Here is an 18,847-nt window from a genome sequence, read left to right on the forward strand (position 1 = left end):
GCCATCTTTTCCCTGTGTCTTCACATGGTCTTCCCTTTGTGTGTCTGTCTTCTAATCTCCTTATAAAGCACCACTCATATTGGATTAGGGCCCACCCTAATGAAGTCATTTTCACTTAATCACCTCTTTAAAGACCATATCTCCAAATAAAGTTGCATTCTGAGGTATAGGGGACTTAGGACTTCAACATATGAGGGAACACAAATCAGTCCATAACAATATCCTAAATATTATCATTTCAACATATAATCAATTTAAAAATTATCAGTGAAATATTTTACATTCTGTTTTTTACTGTCTTCAAAATTCAGAGTGTATTATTATGCACTTACAGCATATCTCAATTCAGATTAAAGTTAAATAAAATCTATAAACCAATTTCTCAGTCACATTAGGCACATTTCAAGTGTTCAGAAGCTCCATGGGGCTCCCTAGTGGCTACTGCATTGGACAGGGCAGCTAGTCTAGGGTTTCCCTTTCTGCACCCCAATCCTTGGGAGTAGAGATTTAGTGCTTTCTGTGGAAAGAGTGGTCTTTTTTCTTGCCCTCCATTTATTCTTTCAAATATGTTTTCAGTTCTTACTCTGTGCAAGATATTAAGTATAACTGTAGAGATTTAATTCTTTGTGAATGGAAGACATTGCTCCATGCTTTTCCATTTCTGAAAATATCTTTCCTGATAGCATATTTTAATACTTAGCTGCACCAATGCTGGCCCGGTCCCTTTTCTTCAACATAGTGTGGTAGTTAGCCAACTATCCCTTTACCACAGTTTTATTAATATTTCAGACATACTTCTCATTCCAGACTTCAGATACTCATCATTCTAACTGGGACTGTTAATACACACCATTTCACTAGTTAATTTATTATCTTTAAAATCCACTCTTTTTTTCTGAACTGATTTATCAGTGATTATATTTGGTGTGACTTATGGAATCATCACAAAGTTCTCCTAGTAGTCCTGACCTTTTTTTTTCCTTCTTGAAGCACATGGCAACTGCTTCTGTCTAGGTCGTTAAATTAATTCATGTACATTGTTGGGTTTCATCCCAATTTAATTGAGAGTTAAGATCTCTATCATATAATTTTATTCTGGGTAGCTGCATATCCCTTGTGACTTGGAAGCATACAGTTATCATCTTTTTTTGTGTGTGTGTGTGAGGAAGATCAGCCCTGAGCTAACTCCATGCCAATCCTCCTCTTTTTGCTGAGGAAGACCGGCCCTGAGCTAACATCTGCTGCCAATCCTCCTCCTTTTTTCCCCCTTTCTCTCCCCAAAGCCCCAGTAGATAGTTGTATGTCGTAGTTGCACATCCCTCTAGTTGCTGTATGTGGGACGCGGCCTCAGCATGGCCAGACAAGCAGTGCATCGGCACGCGCCCGGGATCCGAACCCAGGCCGCCAGTAGTGGAGCGCGTGCACTTAACTGCTAAGCCACAGGGCTGGCCCCAATCATCTTTTTTTTTTAAAGGAAGCTTTTCATTATTTTTCCCCTTTAAAATCTTTTTCTTTCTTCTTTTTGCCTGCCTCTGGGCCTGAAGCCTTTGGGATATTATCAATAGACAAGCCAAGAGTGGCTTCATCTTTTTTCTTTTCTTCTTTTCTTAATTTTATTTATTTATTTATTTATTTTTGGTGAGCAAAATTGGCCCTGAGCTAACATCTGTGCCAGTCTTCCTCTACTTTGTATGTGGGATGCTGCCACAGCATGGCTCCTTGAGTGGTGTATAGGTCAGTGCCCGGGATCCAAACCCACGAACCCCAGGCTGCTGAAGCAGAATGCGCGAACTTAACCACACCACTGGGCTGGCCCCTTTTCTTAATTTTTATATTCCTTCTTTCACATCCTGCCCTGCTTCTTCTGTTACCTCCCACAATTTCTCTCTTGTGGATTTTCCATACTGCTCCAACTGGCACACTCTCATGGCCCGATAAGAGGGAGAAAGTTCGGATTTTTGCTTATTTCAGCTCTCCTGGATCGGCTAACTTTAATTCTTCCAGTTCCTTTTCCTTCATCTCTTTCCAAACTGCCATGCATATGCTGGCCTCATTCTGTTCAGTTTCTATTCCCTTTGGTCTGCCTGTCTGAATTGCTTCTCTATACCTACAGCTCATTATTCTTTTACACTCGGCAGCCACGTTTCCATGATGTTGGCAGAGGCATCATCTGTAAGCAGAAACCCTACAAGGGAGTTTATCTTGCCCAAGATCACACAACTTAGCTAGCAGCAGCAGAAGCTGATCCCTCATTTCTTGACTATTACTTACTTTTCTACATGACACTTCATTCCAAAATCATAACAGCTAATTTGAGATATAACTAAAAAGTTTCATCTAATGGTATTATATCCTGTGAATCTTTTCCTTCCTTTTCATTCTCGATTGGCTTCACTGACCTGTTTAAAAATAAGCAGCCATGATCCCTTTTGCATTCAGGTATGCAAACAAGTTGATGCGTGTATATAATATAAATATATGTGTGTTTGTGTATATGTATATTCACATACATCCACATATATATTGATATATACAGTATGTGTGTCCCGTACTATTTTTTCATGTAGAAAAAAATAAAATGTTTTTTCGTAGGCTCATATTCTACTTGACTGTGGTGAAGACAATGTCTGTAAACCCAAACTGGAAGTTTCTGTACATAGGTAAGTTTTGCTCCAAACAGTAAATAGTATAATAAGAAATTTAAATGGAACAGCAAAGTTTTCTATTCAAAATAATAATATATTTTAATGAGAATAAGTTATATAGAAGGATAAGGTACTATTTTATATAATTGTAAAACAATATTGAACTTTTAAAAAAAGTTCACTATTTTCACTATTCGTCTAGGTTGACAGTTCTGTTTCCATTCAGCATTGAGTAGTAGTGTCACATAGTAACATTATACTCCTTTAAAGATACACTTCCTTGTAGATATACTCTTAACTAAAGGAATCTGATTACACTTTATATGGTATATAAATTATAAAGAATATTGTGAGAATCATGACAAATGATTCATTCAGCTTTTAGAAAAAATCAGGGAATTAATAGTACTTACTAAGATATAAAATTACTTCGTAATAGATATGAACGATAGTCGTATACTAGTGGCATCAGTGTTTTCTTTTACTGAGAGGAGCCTTGGATTTGCACCCAGTGTGCTATTTTCGGTTTTCTGTTGGGCTGTGAAGTAGTCTTAAAATCTCTTGAGACACTGTTGAACACGTCAGTGCTGTCTGTGTATTTATCTCTTATTTCTTTGAACAGTCATGCTCTCCCGTGCAGTCTTTTTTCATTGTCTAGATTTGTATTAACTTGCAGTGATCAAAAGAAGATCTATATTGGGGACGACAACCCTCTGACATTGATTGTTAAAGCTCAAAATCAAGGAGAAGGTGCCTATGAAGCTGAGCTCATCATTTCCATCCCACCGCAGGCTGATTTCATCGGGGTTGTCCGCAACAGCGAAGTAAGCAAGCTGCCTCTTTAAAAATCGAAATGCATTGTAGGTCTCATTAACATTAATGAGCTACTCCCCTATTCAGTGTTGTACAAGCTTAGCCATTCTACCTAAGGCTGAATTGCTAGACAGTGGAGTGCCTATCTTACATAATTCCTTTCAAGCCTAATACTTTTTGCATAATGCATTGATATGACATTTTTAGAATTGCCAGCGAAGTGTCCCTGAAACAATGTCAGAAGGATAAAGTGTCTGAGCCTATCCATCAAATAATTTGTGATGGGGAAATATGGTTATGTCACTAAATCCTCTGGGGATCTTTCAGAAACACTTTTACATTTATATGTGGCAACTGTACACAATTCTGGCTTCTCCCGGACCCCCTGTTTGCTCAAATAGATGTATTTGCTTTGTAAAACAAGAAACATAAATATCCAACTGCATGCTCTTGTCTAGGAACTTTACAGTCTTATGGCTTCTGCCTTTTTTTTTTGGTCATTAATTTATTTCCTTTCACTCCTTTTTTTTTGTCTGTCAAAGACCTTAGCAAGACTGTCCTGTGCATTTAAGACAGAAAACCAAACCCGCCAAGTGGTATGTGACCTTGGAAACCCAATGAAGGCTGGAACTCAAGTAAGACATTTTAATTAAATGGATTTTTTTTCTTTTAAAGCAAATAGCATATTTTTCTGTGGGTTTTCCCATAGTATTTTTTTAATAAACACTTCAAAATAGTGTCTTGAAATTGGTTTTGATTTAGAATGTAATGATTAGCAGACTTTGGTTTAGTTTTGACTAGGATACTAAAACAGTGGGTTGTGCTATTACACTGTGTTCAACAAGCTGCTCTTTCCACCGCCTTCAATTTGGTAAATGGATGAGAACATGGTTTAAACTAAGGACTGAATTGTAACTTTGTTATTTTAAACTAGCCGCTTTAATGAATCCTCAAAGCTACTGTGACAAATACCAAGACTGTCCTTAGTTGGGGTAGAATTATCTCGTTAACTTGAAACCTATGTGGTGCTCTCCCAAGCGGGATCAAAGAGCACTCCCCTTCAGGTGGTGGGGAAGGGAGCCCAGGAGCTTGAGAAGAAGCACTCAATGGGTCACTTCCCAGATCCTCTAAAAACTGAACAAAATATACCTTGTAGAATTCCTAGTATCAAGGAAAAATGGCAGTATATTTTGTGTTACTTTTTCAATAGAATTGAATTTAATAGCACATATTGGTAATTTGAAGATCTGTGATAATATGGGGCTAAATATTCTATATTTACCCTTAAACAACATCTCTCCTATTAGGTGTTGTTCAAGGGTACAAACTTGCAACTAGTATTAAATAGTTTAGTCCTAGAGATCTAATGCACAGCATAGTGAATATAGACAACAGTATTCAATATTCACAGTATTAAAATCATCAGACTTCTTAAGAGACTAGGTTTTAATTATTCAAAGCACAAAAATGAAGTGTTAATTATGTGACATGTTAGGTGCTAACTATGGCTACAATGGCAATCATATTACACTTTATAAATGTATCAAATCAACATGTTATACACCTTAAATTTCCACACTGTTATATGTCAAATATATTTCAATTAAAATAAATAAATATTCCGTATTTCTTTAAGTATATTTTCTATTAAAAGTCATTATTATGTCTAGATGTGTGGTCTCTTAGGGAAGAGGGCTTGAACTAAGTATCCTGAATTGCATGTTTTCACATATATTCAACACGGTATTTCATTAACAAGAGAACATGCTTTTTATTTTTTCATATCCTCACTCTCTCTAGCTTTCCCACTCACAGCTCATTCAGTATAGATAATTTCAGGTTATTTCAGATGTCCAGCTCCAGGCTATGTAAAGTGGGAGGCAGTTTGATGAAGTCCCCCCAAAGTGCCATTTTTATGTGTCATTTATATGATGCCCAAGAAGCCTGCTTTCTCTTCCCTTGTAGCTCAGTTGTTCTCTTTAAATAACAATCTTCTGCCTGCAGAAGTTGGGATGTTCAGTGTTGGTAGAGTTGTGAGAGATGTGGAGAAATTCTGGTTCTGGCCGTACTTGTGCCTTTATTAACCAAGTTCTCTCTCTCGTAAACCGTCCATTTCTTCCTTCTTGCTCCATTATCACAAGTTCAGTTGTTAGCTTCCTGTGACCAAATAATTGTGCATACTTGTTGTACTTTCATTCGATCAACAAACATTTACTTTTGCATTTTTTAGAAAGATAGTTAATATTATACAGAGATATAATTCATAATTGCTCTTACCTAGGCTCCATTATGGATTGGCCCAAGTATCATAAATAAAAGAGATTTGATAGATCAGATTTAATTATCTTTGTTAGAGTACTTTCAGTTTTATTGTAAGCTCAGAAAATCCCTATTTTAGAACATTCTTTTTTTATTTGAAATTTCACCACTTAGACCTTGTTTTAACTAACATTGCCATCTTTTCCTCCCCCTTCAGCTCTTAGCTGGTCTTCGTTTCAGTGTGCACCAGCAGTCAGAGATGGATACTTCTGTGAAGTTCGATTTACAGATCCAAAGGTATGAAAACAACTCTTTTCAGTTTAGAATGACTATTGAGGAAATATTATTTGTTATATTATGTAATGTACTTTAAATATTATGTAATCGAATAGACTAAAATTTAAGTACCTGATGATACCATGTTTTAATCAATAGTTATAAGAATAACTTTGTCAGTTTTGAGTTTGTAAAACAAAACTAAAAATTAAGAAGTAAAACTTGATCATCTTTTTGGAATTAAATGCTAATGAAAATCTATTTTGATTTTTAAGTGTTTCATTTCTTTGTTGCTTTTAATTTGTTCATTTTTAGTTTTACTGCATGTACCTCTGTATGATTTTGATGATGATTATGCTCAGTTCAGTCTTAAATATATTTTTTTCTTTTTCAGCTCCAATCTTTTTGACAAAGTAAGCCCAGTTGTATCTTACAAAGTTGACCTTGCTGTTTTAGCTGCTGTTGAGATAAGAGGGTCAGTATGATTACCCAGTTGAGTATCTCATTCTCGTGATTTGAACTACTTAAAAAAGTAGTTACTTTTTAAAAGTAACTATTAGGCCCCTAGCTTGTTTTGTATAGTAGGCACTCCATGTCAAGTGGTGGTTTTACTTGAGCTGCAGCTGCCATAGAAGAAGGTCTAGGTGTGTTCCAAAGCTCCCAATATTCGTTTGGTAGTCCTCTGGAAATAAACCAGACGTGGCAACAGCAGGCACAAAATAGATTTATTGAACTTGTACACAAACTGACTTATCAATTCACGTGTTACATTAGAGTCAATAAAGCATTGTGTGTGTGTCTGTGCATGTACATATGCATGTCTAGTTTTTTTTTCTCTCTTAAATGTATTTTTTTTTAATAGTTCTGATTTTATCCATTTGGATACAGGGTGCTTTTGAAAATGAACTGACCATATCATTTTGATATTCATGGTAGGTTTTCTTTGGTCATTGTTTAGAGTCTCAAGTCCTGATCATATCTTTCTTCCGATTCCGAATTGGGAGCACAAGGAGAACCCTGAGACTGAAGAAGACGTCGGGCCGGTGGTCCAGCACATCTACGAGGTTTGCATGGTTGGATTTAACTGATACCTGGCAGAGAGCCAACAGAAAAGGAACAGATAGACTATTTTTTAAAAACAAGTCTATTTAATTTTTATATAAACTCTGCATAGTTTAAGTTTGTACCAGAGATTTCTTTGAATTTTTTCCCGGTTCATAAGTTCATTTTTATTAGATAAGTATTTCACGTGGTGAAAGCAGTTTATACAAATTGTTGTTTAAAACCAGTTAGTTCTACTTGAATGAAAGCAATAGGTCATTGAGGATTTTCCCAAGGACATTTTGCAGTTTTGACTAAAAATTAAAAGTGCCTATAGCAGATCATCAAAATTTTGTTTCTGTAGGAAGAAAATTTTCTATGTCATTCTTTCATCAATAACTTTTTTATATTTTCCTCTTTTGTTTATATTTTCATCCTGACACATCCTGCCCTACACTAGAGGCAGATGTTGTGTTTGATCTCTTTTGCATAATGATGATCATGTTGTAGTATTAGAGTTACTATGGAAACTCTGCTGTTATTCAAATACTGTTGCTAGTGATCTGTAAAGTTGATGTAGGGGAAGGATTATAGAATCGATTTCTGCCCAAAATATTTACATTTTCTTCCCTTCATTAGCTGAGAAACAATGGTCCAAGTTCATTCAGCAAGGCAATGCTAAATCTTCAGTGGCCTTACAAATACAACAATAACACCTTGCTGTACATCCTTCAATATGATATTGATGGGCCAATGAACTGCACCTCAGATATGGAGATCAACCCTTTGAGAATTAAGGTAATGTCTTTAACAGCAGCTTTTCAGTATGATGATATTTTATTGCTTTTCTTTCTAAACCTATAAAAGAAATATATGAAATAAAACAACTATTCTCATCCACAAACCCACTCTGCAAAAATATTTTAGTTCATAACCAGTACACTAAGGATTAAATTGTTTATTTGTAAAATGAGTAAGGATTAATTCTGTGAAGTCCTAGTGAACCATGTATTTAGGAAGTGTTTAGTGAGCCTCAGGAGGTATTCTTAAGTGACTCAGTTTGACTTTAGTTCCATTGTATTGTCATTTATCCACTATAATATTGTGTCGAGGATGTTTGTTGTTGGAATTTTTGTCTTTGGGATAAGATACAACATTTTACTGCTGGCTCTCTTGACTTAAATGACCTAGAAAAAGGTCATTTTATGGGATTCTGTATACTTTTGGATATAGTCATCTCCTTCTTACCACATATGTTTCAATAAGAAGCTGTTGCACAGTTTGAACTAAGGAAAGTTAAAACAAAAAATATACTCATGATTGACACTCATCACAGATGTATACTGTGAAATTTCAGGCTGTCTCTGTGTATTTTATCAGTTTCCCCTCTAGCTATGCAAGGGGAGAAAATCATGGCTAGGCAGAGGTAACTTTTTTCTGCGTATTAAGGACTCTAATCTTTATTTTCTGTGCTTACTTTTCACCATATATATTAAGTGGTGAATTTTCTGTCATACCAAATTTTCGGTCGCTGTGTTTTAATCACATACAACAGTTGATGCCAAAATGTCAATGTAAAATGTTTTCCATTATTATTTACCACCAGTTTATTGATATAATCCTAGATCTCAAATTCGCAAGGAACTGAAAAGAATGACACAGTTGCTGGGCAGGGTGACCGGAACCATCTCATCACTAAGCGGGATCTCACCCTCACTGAAGGAGATGTTCACACTTTGGTAAGCGCCATCTCAACAACAAGCACTTTAAATATTTAAAAATAAGTGATTATAGAACCGATGCCAAAGAACATTTCAAAAATAACAACAGCTGTGCTTGAAAGAACTACATATATTTTTATACCATCCAGTCCGCTTACTTTCCTTGTTCCTAGTCAAATTAACACCACATTTTCTTCAAATGATCTATCTTTATGTATTGCTAATAAAAAATTTTATGTTCCAACTTATTTTTCTCACTGCACTCCTTTAACTGACATTTCTCTTGGCCTCACCCTAATCTTTGAGGCTTTAGTGTAATACTGCAGGAAAAACTCAGAAGGCCTTAACAAAAATATATTACAAAAATGGTTATTAGCATTATGGTTAACTTTTGTTGAGTCAGCCTATGTAATGACTATAATATTATAACGGGGCTTATCATTTAAGTGTTTGAAATTTAACAGATCTGCAAACCATCACCTAGCAGAGAACCTGGTATAGTGTTTATGTTCATTGGCGATCACCAGTTACCTTCACATCACAGCAAATTCCATGGTCTTTCTTAGTTCTCATCCAATTCAACTGCTGAGTGATTTTTGGCACAATTAATCACTTCCTCCTTCGTGAAGCACTTATCATTCACTTCTAGGACACTACTCTCTTCTGATTCTCAGCTTACCATAACTGACCACTTCTTCTTAATCTCCATTTCCAGACCTTTAAACTCGATAGAGTATTCCAAGGCTCAGATCTCAAATTTCATGTCTGCTCCACCTACATTCATTCATTAGATCTGTGCTGTCCAATATTGTAGATACCTGCCGCATTTCAGTAGTATGTGGCTAGTGGCTCTGCTTTGGGAAGTGCAGATATCTCCATATTGATGATTTCCATCATTGTAGGAAGTTCTGTTGGACAGTGCTGCACTAAATGATCTTATTCACTCTCATGGCTGTAAATGCCACCTCTGTGTAGATGACTTTGATGTATATATCCAACCTGATCTTCTACATTGAACTCTAGTCTCCATTATCCAACTGCCTACTAGAATTCCTCTTAACTATCTAATAGGAATCTTAAGCTTAATTCTAAGAACATACCCTTGAGTTTTCCCAACTGTGCTCTTTCTACAGGGTTCCACATTTCTGTAAGTATCAACTCCATTCTCTGTCCAAAACCGGGCGTCATGCTTGACTCCTGTTTTTCTCTCAGACCTTACGTTCTTAATATCAGCAATCTCTATCAATACCTTTCTTTTTTTTTTTTAGATTTTATTGATTTATTTATTTTCCCCTCCAAGCCGCAGTAGATAGTTGTATGTCATAGCTGCACATCCTTCTAGTTGCTGTATGTGGGACGCGGCCTCAGCATGGCTGGAGAAGTGGTGTGTCGGTGCGCGCCCGGGATCTGAACCCGGGCCGCCAGCAGCGGAGCGCACGCACATAACCGCTAAGCCACGGGGCCAGCCCAATACCTGCTTTCAAAATATCCAGAATCTAGCCCTTTCTCACCAGCTCCATCACTGCCACAACCTAACCCAGGCCTACTTCCTCTCTCACTTGGACTATTGCCAAACCTCTAGTTGGACTCCATATATCCATCCTTTTCCCACTACAGTTTATTTGCCATGTAGAAGCCATAGTGATCCTTTTAAATATAGGTCAGGTCAGGTCACTCCAGTGCCTTCCCATCTAACTCAGAGAAAGCCAGAGCCTGCAAAGCCTTTAAGCCCATCACGATCTTGGCCTTTCCACTTTTCTGCCTGCATCTCCCCTCCTCACTCTGCGCCTCCCATTTTGGGCCCCTTGCTTTTCATTGAACAGACAGCCCCAAGCATGTTTCTACCTCTAGACTTTGAAAATTGCTGTCCCATCTGCCTGGAATGCTCTTTGTCCAGGTAGCCCTGTGGCTTACTTCCCCATCTCCTTCTGGTGTCCATAAATGGCAGATTATGACAGGACTTCCTTGATTAACCTGTATGAAATAGGAATTACTTTCTCCCCTCACCCTGCTTTCGATCCTGTACTCTTTATCCTCCTACAGAATTACATTTTTTAAAAAATTGAGATAAAACTTATATAACATAAAATTCACCATTCTAACCATTTTAAAATATACAATTTAGTGATTTTTAGTATAGTCACATTGTGCAACCACCACCATTATCTAATTCCAAAACATTTTCATCATTTCGAAAGCAAACTCTGTATCCGTTGAGCAGTCACTACCTGTTCTTCCCTATCACTAGTCCCTGGCAACCGCTAATCTGCTTTCTGTCTCTAAGGATTTGTCTATTCTGGACATTTCATATAAATGAAATCATATAATATGTAGTCTTTTGTGTTTGGCTTCTTTGACTTAGCATCATGTTTTTCAGGTTCATCATGTTGTAGCATGTCTTTGTACTTCAGTCATTTTATGGCTGAATAATATTCCATTCTATGGATATACCAAATTTTGTTTATCTGTTCATCAATTGATGAACATTTGGGTTGTTTCCACTTTTTGTCTATTTTGAATAGTGCCACTCTGAACATCCATGCACAAGTTTTTTGTGTGAACATATGTTTTGATTTCTCTTGGGAATAAACCTAGGAGTGCAATTACTGGGTCATATGGGAACTCTGTTTAACTTTTAAAGAATTGCCAAACTGTTTTCCAAAGTGGTTGCACCATTTTACATTCCCAACCAGCAATGTATGAGGGTTCCAATTTCTCCACATCCTTTCCATCATTTGCTATTGGCTTTGTTTAAAAAAAAAAAATTTTTTTTATAGTCATCTTCATCAGTGTGAAGTAGTATCTCATTGTGCTTTTGTTTATATTTCCCTAGTGACTAAGGATGTTGAGCATCTTTCTATTTGTATATCTTCTTTTAAGAAATGTCTATTCAAATCCTTTGCCCATTTTTAAATTGGGTTTTTTGCCTTTTATTGTTGAGTCATAAAGAGTTCTTTATATATTCTGGATACTACCCTTATCAGAGCTATGATTGCACATATTTTCTCTCATTCTGTAAGTTGTCTTTTTACTTTCTTGATTGTATCGTTTGATGCAAACGGTTTTTAAATTTGAAGAAGTCCAAATTTCTTTTCTCAAGTTTCTTTTTTGTTGCTTATATTTTTGCTGTCATATTTAAGAAACCATCACCTAACCCAAGGTCCTGAAGATTTACACCTAAGTTTTCTGGTTTTCTAAGTTTTATATTTTTACCTCTTACATTTACATCTCTGGTCCACATTGAGTTAATTTCTGTATATGTTGTGAAGGAGGGGTCTAGATTCTGTCTTTTGCATGTGGCTATCCAGTTGTCGCAGCATTGTTTGTTGAAAAGACTGTCTCTTCCCCTTAAATGGTCTTGGCAGTCTTGTTGAAAATGAATTGACCATAAATGTATGGATTTATTTCTGGACTTTCACTTCTATTCCATTGATCCATACATGTATCCTTATAGCAGTACCAAATTGTTTTGATTATCATAGCTCTGCAGTATGTTTTGAAATTAGAAAATATTAGTCTTTTAACATTTTCTTCTTTTTCAAGATTGTTTTGGCTATTAGGGGTCCCTTGCAATTACATGTGAATTTTAGGATCAGCTTGTCCATTTCTAGAAAAAAGATAGTTGAAATTTTGATAGTGATTTTATGGATCTGTCTATCAATTTGCAAGTACTGCCATCTTAACAATATTAAGTCTTTCAGTCCTTGGATATGAGATATCTTTCTGTGTATGTAGGTCTTTAATTTCTTGCAAAAATATTTTGTAGTTTTCAGTGTATAAGTCTTGCACTTCCTTGGTTAAATTACTTCTACATATTTTATTCTTTTTGGATGCTATTTTAAATGGGGAATTGTTTTCTTAATTTAATTTTCAGCTTTTTCGTTGCTAATGTATAGAAATACAACGCATATTCGTATTTTTGTATTGATTTTTGTATTCTGCACATTTTTTGTGCTTGCCTATTAGCTCTAGTAGTTCTATTGGGGATTCTTTAGTGTTTTCTGTATATAAGATCCTGTCATCTGCGAATAGAGATAGCTTTACTTCTTGCCTTCCAATCTTGACCCCTTTTATTTAATTTTTTTTCCTTGCTTAATTGTACTGGCTAGAAAATTATGAACAATGTTGAATAGAAGTGTTGTGAGTGGGCATTGTTTTCTTGTTTCTGATCTTAGGAGGAAGGCATCCATTTTTTTTACCATCAAGTATGATGTTAGCTGTGGGCTTTTCATAGATGCCCTTTATCAGGTCAAGGAAGCTCACTTCTATTCCTGGTCAGCAACTGGAGGTGCCACTTAACTGGATAGCATTGTTGTGAGGTGTATGCATCTGACGTGTCTAATGCAGTTTGACCAGCACGTAGAAGGTGGTGAATATTTATTACCTCTGATTGCCTGCCTTCAAGTTCCTGATAAGAACACTGAATGTAACAAAGACCATCAGCGTACACTTGATTTCTACAGGTCTGACATGGAATAACTGTTAAAGATTCAGTCTGTTTCTTTGTCTTTTCCACAGACAAATTGTGATCTGATTTTTATGTCTTACTAAAATCACCATGCTCTCTGGGGCCGGCCCCGTGGCGTAGTGGTTAAGTGCACGTGCTCCGCTGTTGGCGGCCCGGGTTCGGATCCTGGGCAGGCACTGACGAACCACTTGTCAGGCCATGCTGGGGCGGCGTCCCACATAAAGTGGAGGAAGATCGGCACGGATGTTAGCTCAGGGCTGATCTTCCTCACAAAAAAAAAAAATCACCATGCTCTGGTTTACCTAAAGAATGTTGAGTCCTAGCCATAAAAATAAATCTTTTAATATTATAGATCTTTTCCTTCTGTAACAAATCACATTAAAACCAACCCCTTCATAACAAAAAGCATTCATAGATTCAACTGTTAGCCTGTCCATTTTAAGCCTTATTCCTATAAGGCAAAATAATCTGGATCATCTCTTTAGCTGTCAGATAAAACAAGTAAAATGTATAATTTTCATATGTTGAAGAGACGAGAGAATGACCTTTTCTTGTAAGTAAATAATTTGTTTTGGCAGGGTTGTGGAATTGCAGAATGCTTGAAGATTGTCTGCCAGGTTGGGCGGCTAGACAGAGGAAAGAGTGCCATCCTGTATGTGAGGTCTCTGCTGTGGACCGAGACCTTTATGAATGTAAGTGCACAGATGCGGCATTCAGCAAACTTCTCCATTTTTTCAAAGAAATGAAAAAGGCCTGTCATCAGAAAATCATATCATTGTTATTTCTGTACAGAAGGAAAACCAGAATCATTCATATTCTCTGAAGTCGTCTGCTTCATTTAATGTCATAGAGTTTCCTTATAAGAACCTTCCAATTGAGGATATCTTCAACTCCACATTAGTAAGTCATTGATCTGGGGAAATGGAATAAATGCACTTAGTTCAATGCCATAGATATTTTTATTTTATTTTAAATAATGGCAGTTAAGCTATTTTGATAATTTGATGTAATTAAGAGTTGTTTATAGGATTATGATCTAGTTTAATATTATTATTTTACTCCTCCACCTCAGAGTTATTAAAGCTTTACTTGAGTATCTTGTATTATGTAAGAGATTGTTAGCATATACTAACTTTCATAGGGGGAAATTTGGGAAATTTCTTCTCCCAAAGTTAACAAGTTGGAAATTAACTGCAATAAATGAAAGCACTGTAAAGATCTTTAATTTGATGATTAAAAATGGGACGAACACATCATAAACTGGATAGGATTATTTAAAAATCATTTCAGAAGCAGTCAGAAGTTAACCTGTTTGGGAGAGTTTTATGTGTATATGTGCACGCTACCAATACCAAATAAATTATCATACACAAGAAAAGAAAAGAATGTGAGTACCATTAAAATAAAATATAGTAGGCATTCAGATATTTGTTGAATAAGTCAGTGAACTCTTTTCAAAACTCAAACTTGTTTTCCCCCAACAGGTCACCACTGATGTCACCTGGGGCATTCAGCCAGCACCCATGCCCGTGCCTGTGTGGGTGATCATTTTAGCAGTTCTTGCAGGGTTGTTGTTACTGGCTGTTTTGGTATTTGTAATGTACAGGGTAAGTAAGGGACTAGGCAGAGAGGGAGGGAAGGGAAGCAGAAGAATAGAGGAAGGGAGGAAAGGAAGAAGGAGGAAGGGAAGGGAAGGAAGAAAGGGACCTTTAATGATGACGCATGAGGAGCATTACGTATTATCTGAGGGAAGAAAAATTGTAGCAGGTGCCATTTAAATTTTCTTGGTGATACTATAATCACTCAGAATACTTTTAATATTCTTCACTGATATGGCTGTAATATAGTTTTTCTTCAACTGACAGATGGGCTTTTTTAAACGTGTCCGGCCACCTCAAGAAGAACAAGAAAGGGAGCAGCTTCAACCTCATGAAAATGGTGAAGGCAACTCGGAAACTTAACTGTGATTTTTAAGTTATGCTACGTCCTGACCCGTTAGAGTCACCAACTTCATTCTAGGTTTCAATTTCCTTCATGAGAAATTAAATTCCAAGACTGTGCTGCTGATGGTGCCCATTGTTTTAACCACAAAATGAGAGCAATATTTGTCAGCCTTTTTGTTATAATTAAGTTCAGACATACATTTAATACACATCCACTGACTTGTGTTTTTAGGTATTTAAGTAATGAAATTTCAAGTGATAGTTCTTCAATGTACATAAGACAGGTAGTGCCTGAGTTACCACTTTATATAAAATAGTACCTCCTACAATTATTGTTTCTGATTTTGTATGTTGGGTTTTGTTTGTTGTTTTTGTTGTTTTAAAGCCATCCAGATTTGGGCCTTAGAATCCACATCTTTGGTACAGGTACTTAATGTTAATACACATTACACTACAGTTGAGTTTTCAAGCTACTAACTTTATAACCACATGAACTTGGATTTTAATATTACCTACATGGTAGAACTTAAAAAAAAAAAAGCATGATCTCATCAAAATTCTTTTCTGTAATAGCAAAGGTACAGTATTTTGTTTTAATATGAAAATTGGGTACATGCTATTAAATTTTTATTTATATTTAATCCACAATCCACTTTATTACATTTTAATTTGTGTAAGTTTTATTTCAAATCCTTTAAGCCAACCTATACTAAAAATTAGTTCTATAACCAAAAATGCCTCTTTTGTGTAATCGTTTAATTTCCGCTACACATCATGATGCTTAAAGTCATATGGAGTTGGAAATCATTTCCAAAGTACGTTTGTTCCATTGAACTAGTCTGGCTATTACAATACAAGAAAAAAGCATTTTAATGAAAAGGCTCTGTTTGTAGTTCTTTGATAGAGTTGCTTATTAATAGTACATTCTTAGATTAGAGCAAGAATTTTTAGTTGGCATTAATTTATTTTCCTCCTATATATGTATCTTTCCTTATGTTTCCAAAACTGTTACTGAGAAATGGTCAAGGTCAATGAGGAATCTTTACAACTTACAGGAACCTGCACCCAACCTCCCAAGCCCATAGGAAATGCTTAGAATTGGAATTCTCCAACTAGCTCACTGGTTTCCTTCCAGCATGATGCTACTCATGTGGATATCACCACAGTTTTAGCAAAGTATAATGTGTAAAACCAGTCTCAGCTATCAAAATGACTTCTAAATGGTACTTTTATAAGCAATTCAAGTTATGGAAACCTTTTAAAACTTTCTTAGGCTTATTAACATAAATTACTTTTGTAGGATTTTTTAAATAAAAGCTGCATAGGTGTCAAGTTGTAATTTTATATGCCTGTAGGGTGATGAATCTTCTAGAGGAATATGTGATTTATTCACAGTTCCTCAAGGCCTGGGAATGACTATTAATTATACCTATTTTTGTGCAATTACATCATGTTGTGCATTAGAAATTGAGAGTTTAATAGCTTTTTTAACTGCTGTCTTCATTAGGTAATGATAAATATTTTCCTTAAATAATTGAATATTTTTCTATATTTTAAAAATAGTTGAAATTTATCTTGCCGTGTCTTGTGTTATAATTCCCTACACAAGTGGCTAAGCTAGAATATATTCATAAAATAGAGGCAAATGTAGGTGAGTTATATAAGTTAGATTATTGACAAGACCCTGTATTTAGCTCTAATGAATTTCAAAATTAATAGGTTTTGTAGTATAGATTTTATTAGTAGCTTAAAAGATCCTAGTCATATGCAATAAGTATTTTTATTACCAATAAATTTAAAATTTTTAAGAAAAAATATTTTTATCCTAGAGCCTGCCACCAGATGGTCACTAAGTTGGTCTATAACAACTTTCACCTTATATTTTCCCACCTAATAGAGTCATTCCTGAAAATATATGTTGGATAGAAATTCACTCTTTGAAAAGAAGGTTACTATTTGCTTTTGCAATCTGTTCCTTTTATGGCCTCTGTCTCAAGGTATAACCTTGTGTAGGAGATTGAAGGATGTTTCATTGGAAATTAATGTGCTGTTTTAAATTGCCTTTATGAAATGTAGTTTTAAGCAATAGTATTTTCTTTTAAAAAATGAAAATTTATATCTCTACACAAATATGGTAGAAGTGCAATTTGAAAGTCTACTCTCTAAAGAAAATGTTTGGGAAAATGTTGGGCTTCTTTTTATCCTAAAGTAGCATATGAATGTATTTGGTTGAAATGTCAAAAAATAGTCCTATGAAAACTATTTTAATTTTCAAACATTTTAAATACTACTATGTTTGTGTGATTTATTGAGAATTAAAATCCATTCGAGTGTAAAACTCTTATAATCTGATTCAGTTTAAAAAAAAACATATGCGTGAGGTAGACAATATTTAAAGCATTTGATATTAGTAAAAAAGTATTCATACTGTTATTGATTTCTTATGTAGGCATTTATTTGAGAATTGGTGTTTTGAGAAACATTTGTGTGAGAAACATTCTTTCCCTTTCTTCCCTGTACCTTTCTCTTGTGATTAATTATTATTGTAATTCTGATTAAGTTCTTAATAATTCTGAAGTGTAAAACAGTTAATCAAAACATCAGTGCCACAATTCGACCTGTGTTATGAAACTACTTATTCATAGTAAATTCTCATTAATACTTTATATTTATATAAAGAGAAAATTCAAGTATTAGTAAAAGAGACTATTCTGGCTTCTTTAAGAGGGCTGTAAAGATTTTTGATAATGAATGATGACCGTAAGAGAGAGATTTATGTGGCAAAAGTATAGTATATAATAGATCAGCTGGTTTTTATAAGGCAAACAGAATCTGTAAGATGATAGACATTCCTGTGTTGCAGAATGTAGTGCAGAGCTTGGAGAAGAGTAAGTCTTTCTTGGAATACTTGTGTATGACCATTGCCTATCTCAGTGTCACTTTGTTTGTACTCTTGAATAGCTTGTATATGTGGTAGTCTGATAAATAAGAAAAAAATATAAAATTTGAAAATTGAAGATAGGATCAAAAATGGTGAATGAGATGACTTAATACTCACTGTTTTAGAGAGTATCCCCTTGGACTTTTTGGTAGGCTAGTTAGCACGATGAACCTATGGGCGTGTAGCATGCATATAAGCTTTTATTTCACGTAATTTCTGATACATAATGAACTTTTTGGGAGAGGTACTGAATCTTTGATTTTTATTGTCATTGTTCTCAAGTGCAATATAACAATGTAACCAAACCTAGATAATTTCAAAGTCATCATTAATTTACTAAACCTAATGTAAACAGATTGATTATTATGTTTGTTAGCGGGAAGGAGTGATTCTGCTATGGATACACAAATGAAGTTATTTACCCTGAATTGTCCATTCTACATTCTTTTTCAGGCTAGACATGAACTATTCTCTACTGGTTTTAAAACACTTTAAAATATCTTAAGGTAACTTGGAACCTGTATATATCAAATTAATTTGCTACCTAAGTAACATAGAAAGTAATTGTCTTTGTTTAGCTTCTCTTGTGATCACCCACATTGGGTGAGACATAAAATGAGTGTGTTCTAAAATTTGTCATTTGCTAACTTGATTTGAGTTAGTGAAAATTGGTACAGTGTTCTGCTTAGTTTCCAATGTGTAACTTGTACAATAAACTTGAGCATATGGTGCCACTTTTA

The 18,847-nt window shown here is 35.3% G+C and overlaps 1 protein-coding gene across 2 annotated transcripts in view; it reads left to right on the plus strand.

Moving 5' to 3' along the window:
• The window catches only part of ITGAV (integrin subunit alpha V), an 87,329-nt gene extending 68,482 nt beyond the window's left edge, over positions 1-18,847 (plus strand). For both annotated transcript variants that reach the window (XM_058549385.1, XM_058549384.1), the window contains exons 19-30: positions 2,593-2,660; positions 3,322-3,469; positions 4,001-4,093; positions 5,935-6,014; positions 6,388-6,468; positions 6,952-7,057; positions 7,674-7,832; positions 8,660-8,773; positions 13,802-13,915; positions 14,016-14,123; positions 14,708-14,830; positions 15,089-18,847. In XM_058549385.1, the coding sequence (XP_058405368.1) occupies positions 2,593-2,660; positions 3,322-3,469; positions 4,001-4,093; positions 5,935-6,014; positions 6,388-6,468; positions 6,952-7,057; positions 7,674-7,832; positions 8,660-8,773; positions 13,802-13,915; positions 14,016-14,123; positions 14,708-14,830; positions 15,089-15,184 (1,290 nt within the window). In that variant the 3' untranslated portion in view covers positions 15,185-18,847. The remainder of the gene's footprint in view (positions 1-2,592; positions 2,661-3,321; positions 3,470-4,000; positions 4,094-5,934; positions 6,015-6,387; positions 6,469-6,951; positions 7,058-7,673; positions 7,833-8,659; positions 8,774-13,801; positions 13,916-14,015; positions 14,124-14,707; positions 14,831-15,088) is intronic.

This window comes from Diceros bicornis, chromosome 10, assembly GCF_020826845.1.
Source record: "Diceros bicornis minor isolate mBicDic1 chromosome 10, mDicBic1.mat.cur, whole genome shotgun sequence".
NCBI lineage: Eukaryota > Metazoa > Chordata > Mammalia > Perissodactyla > Rhinocerotidae > Diceros > Diceros bicornis.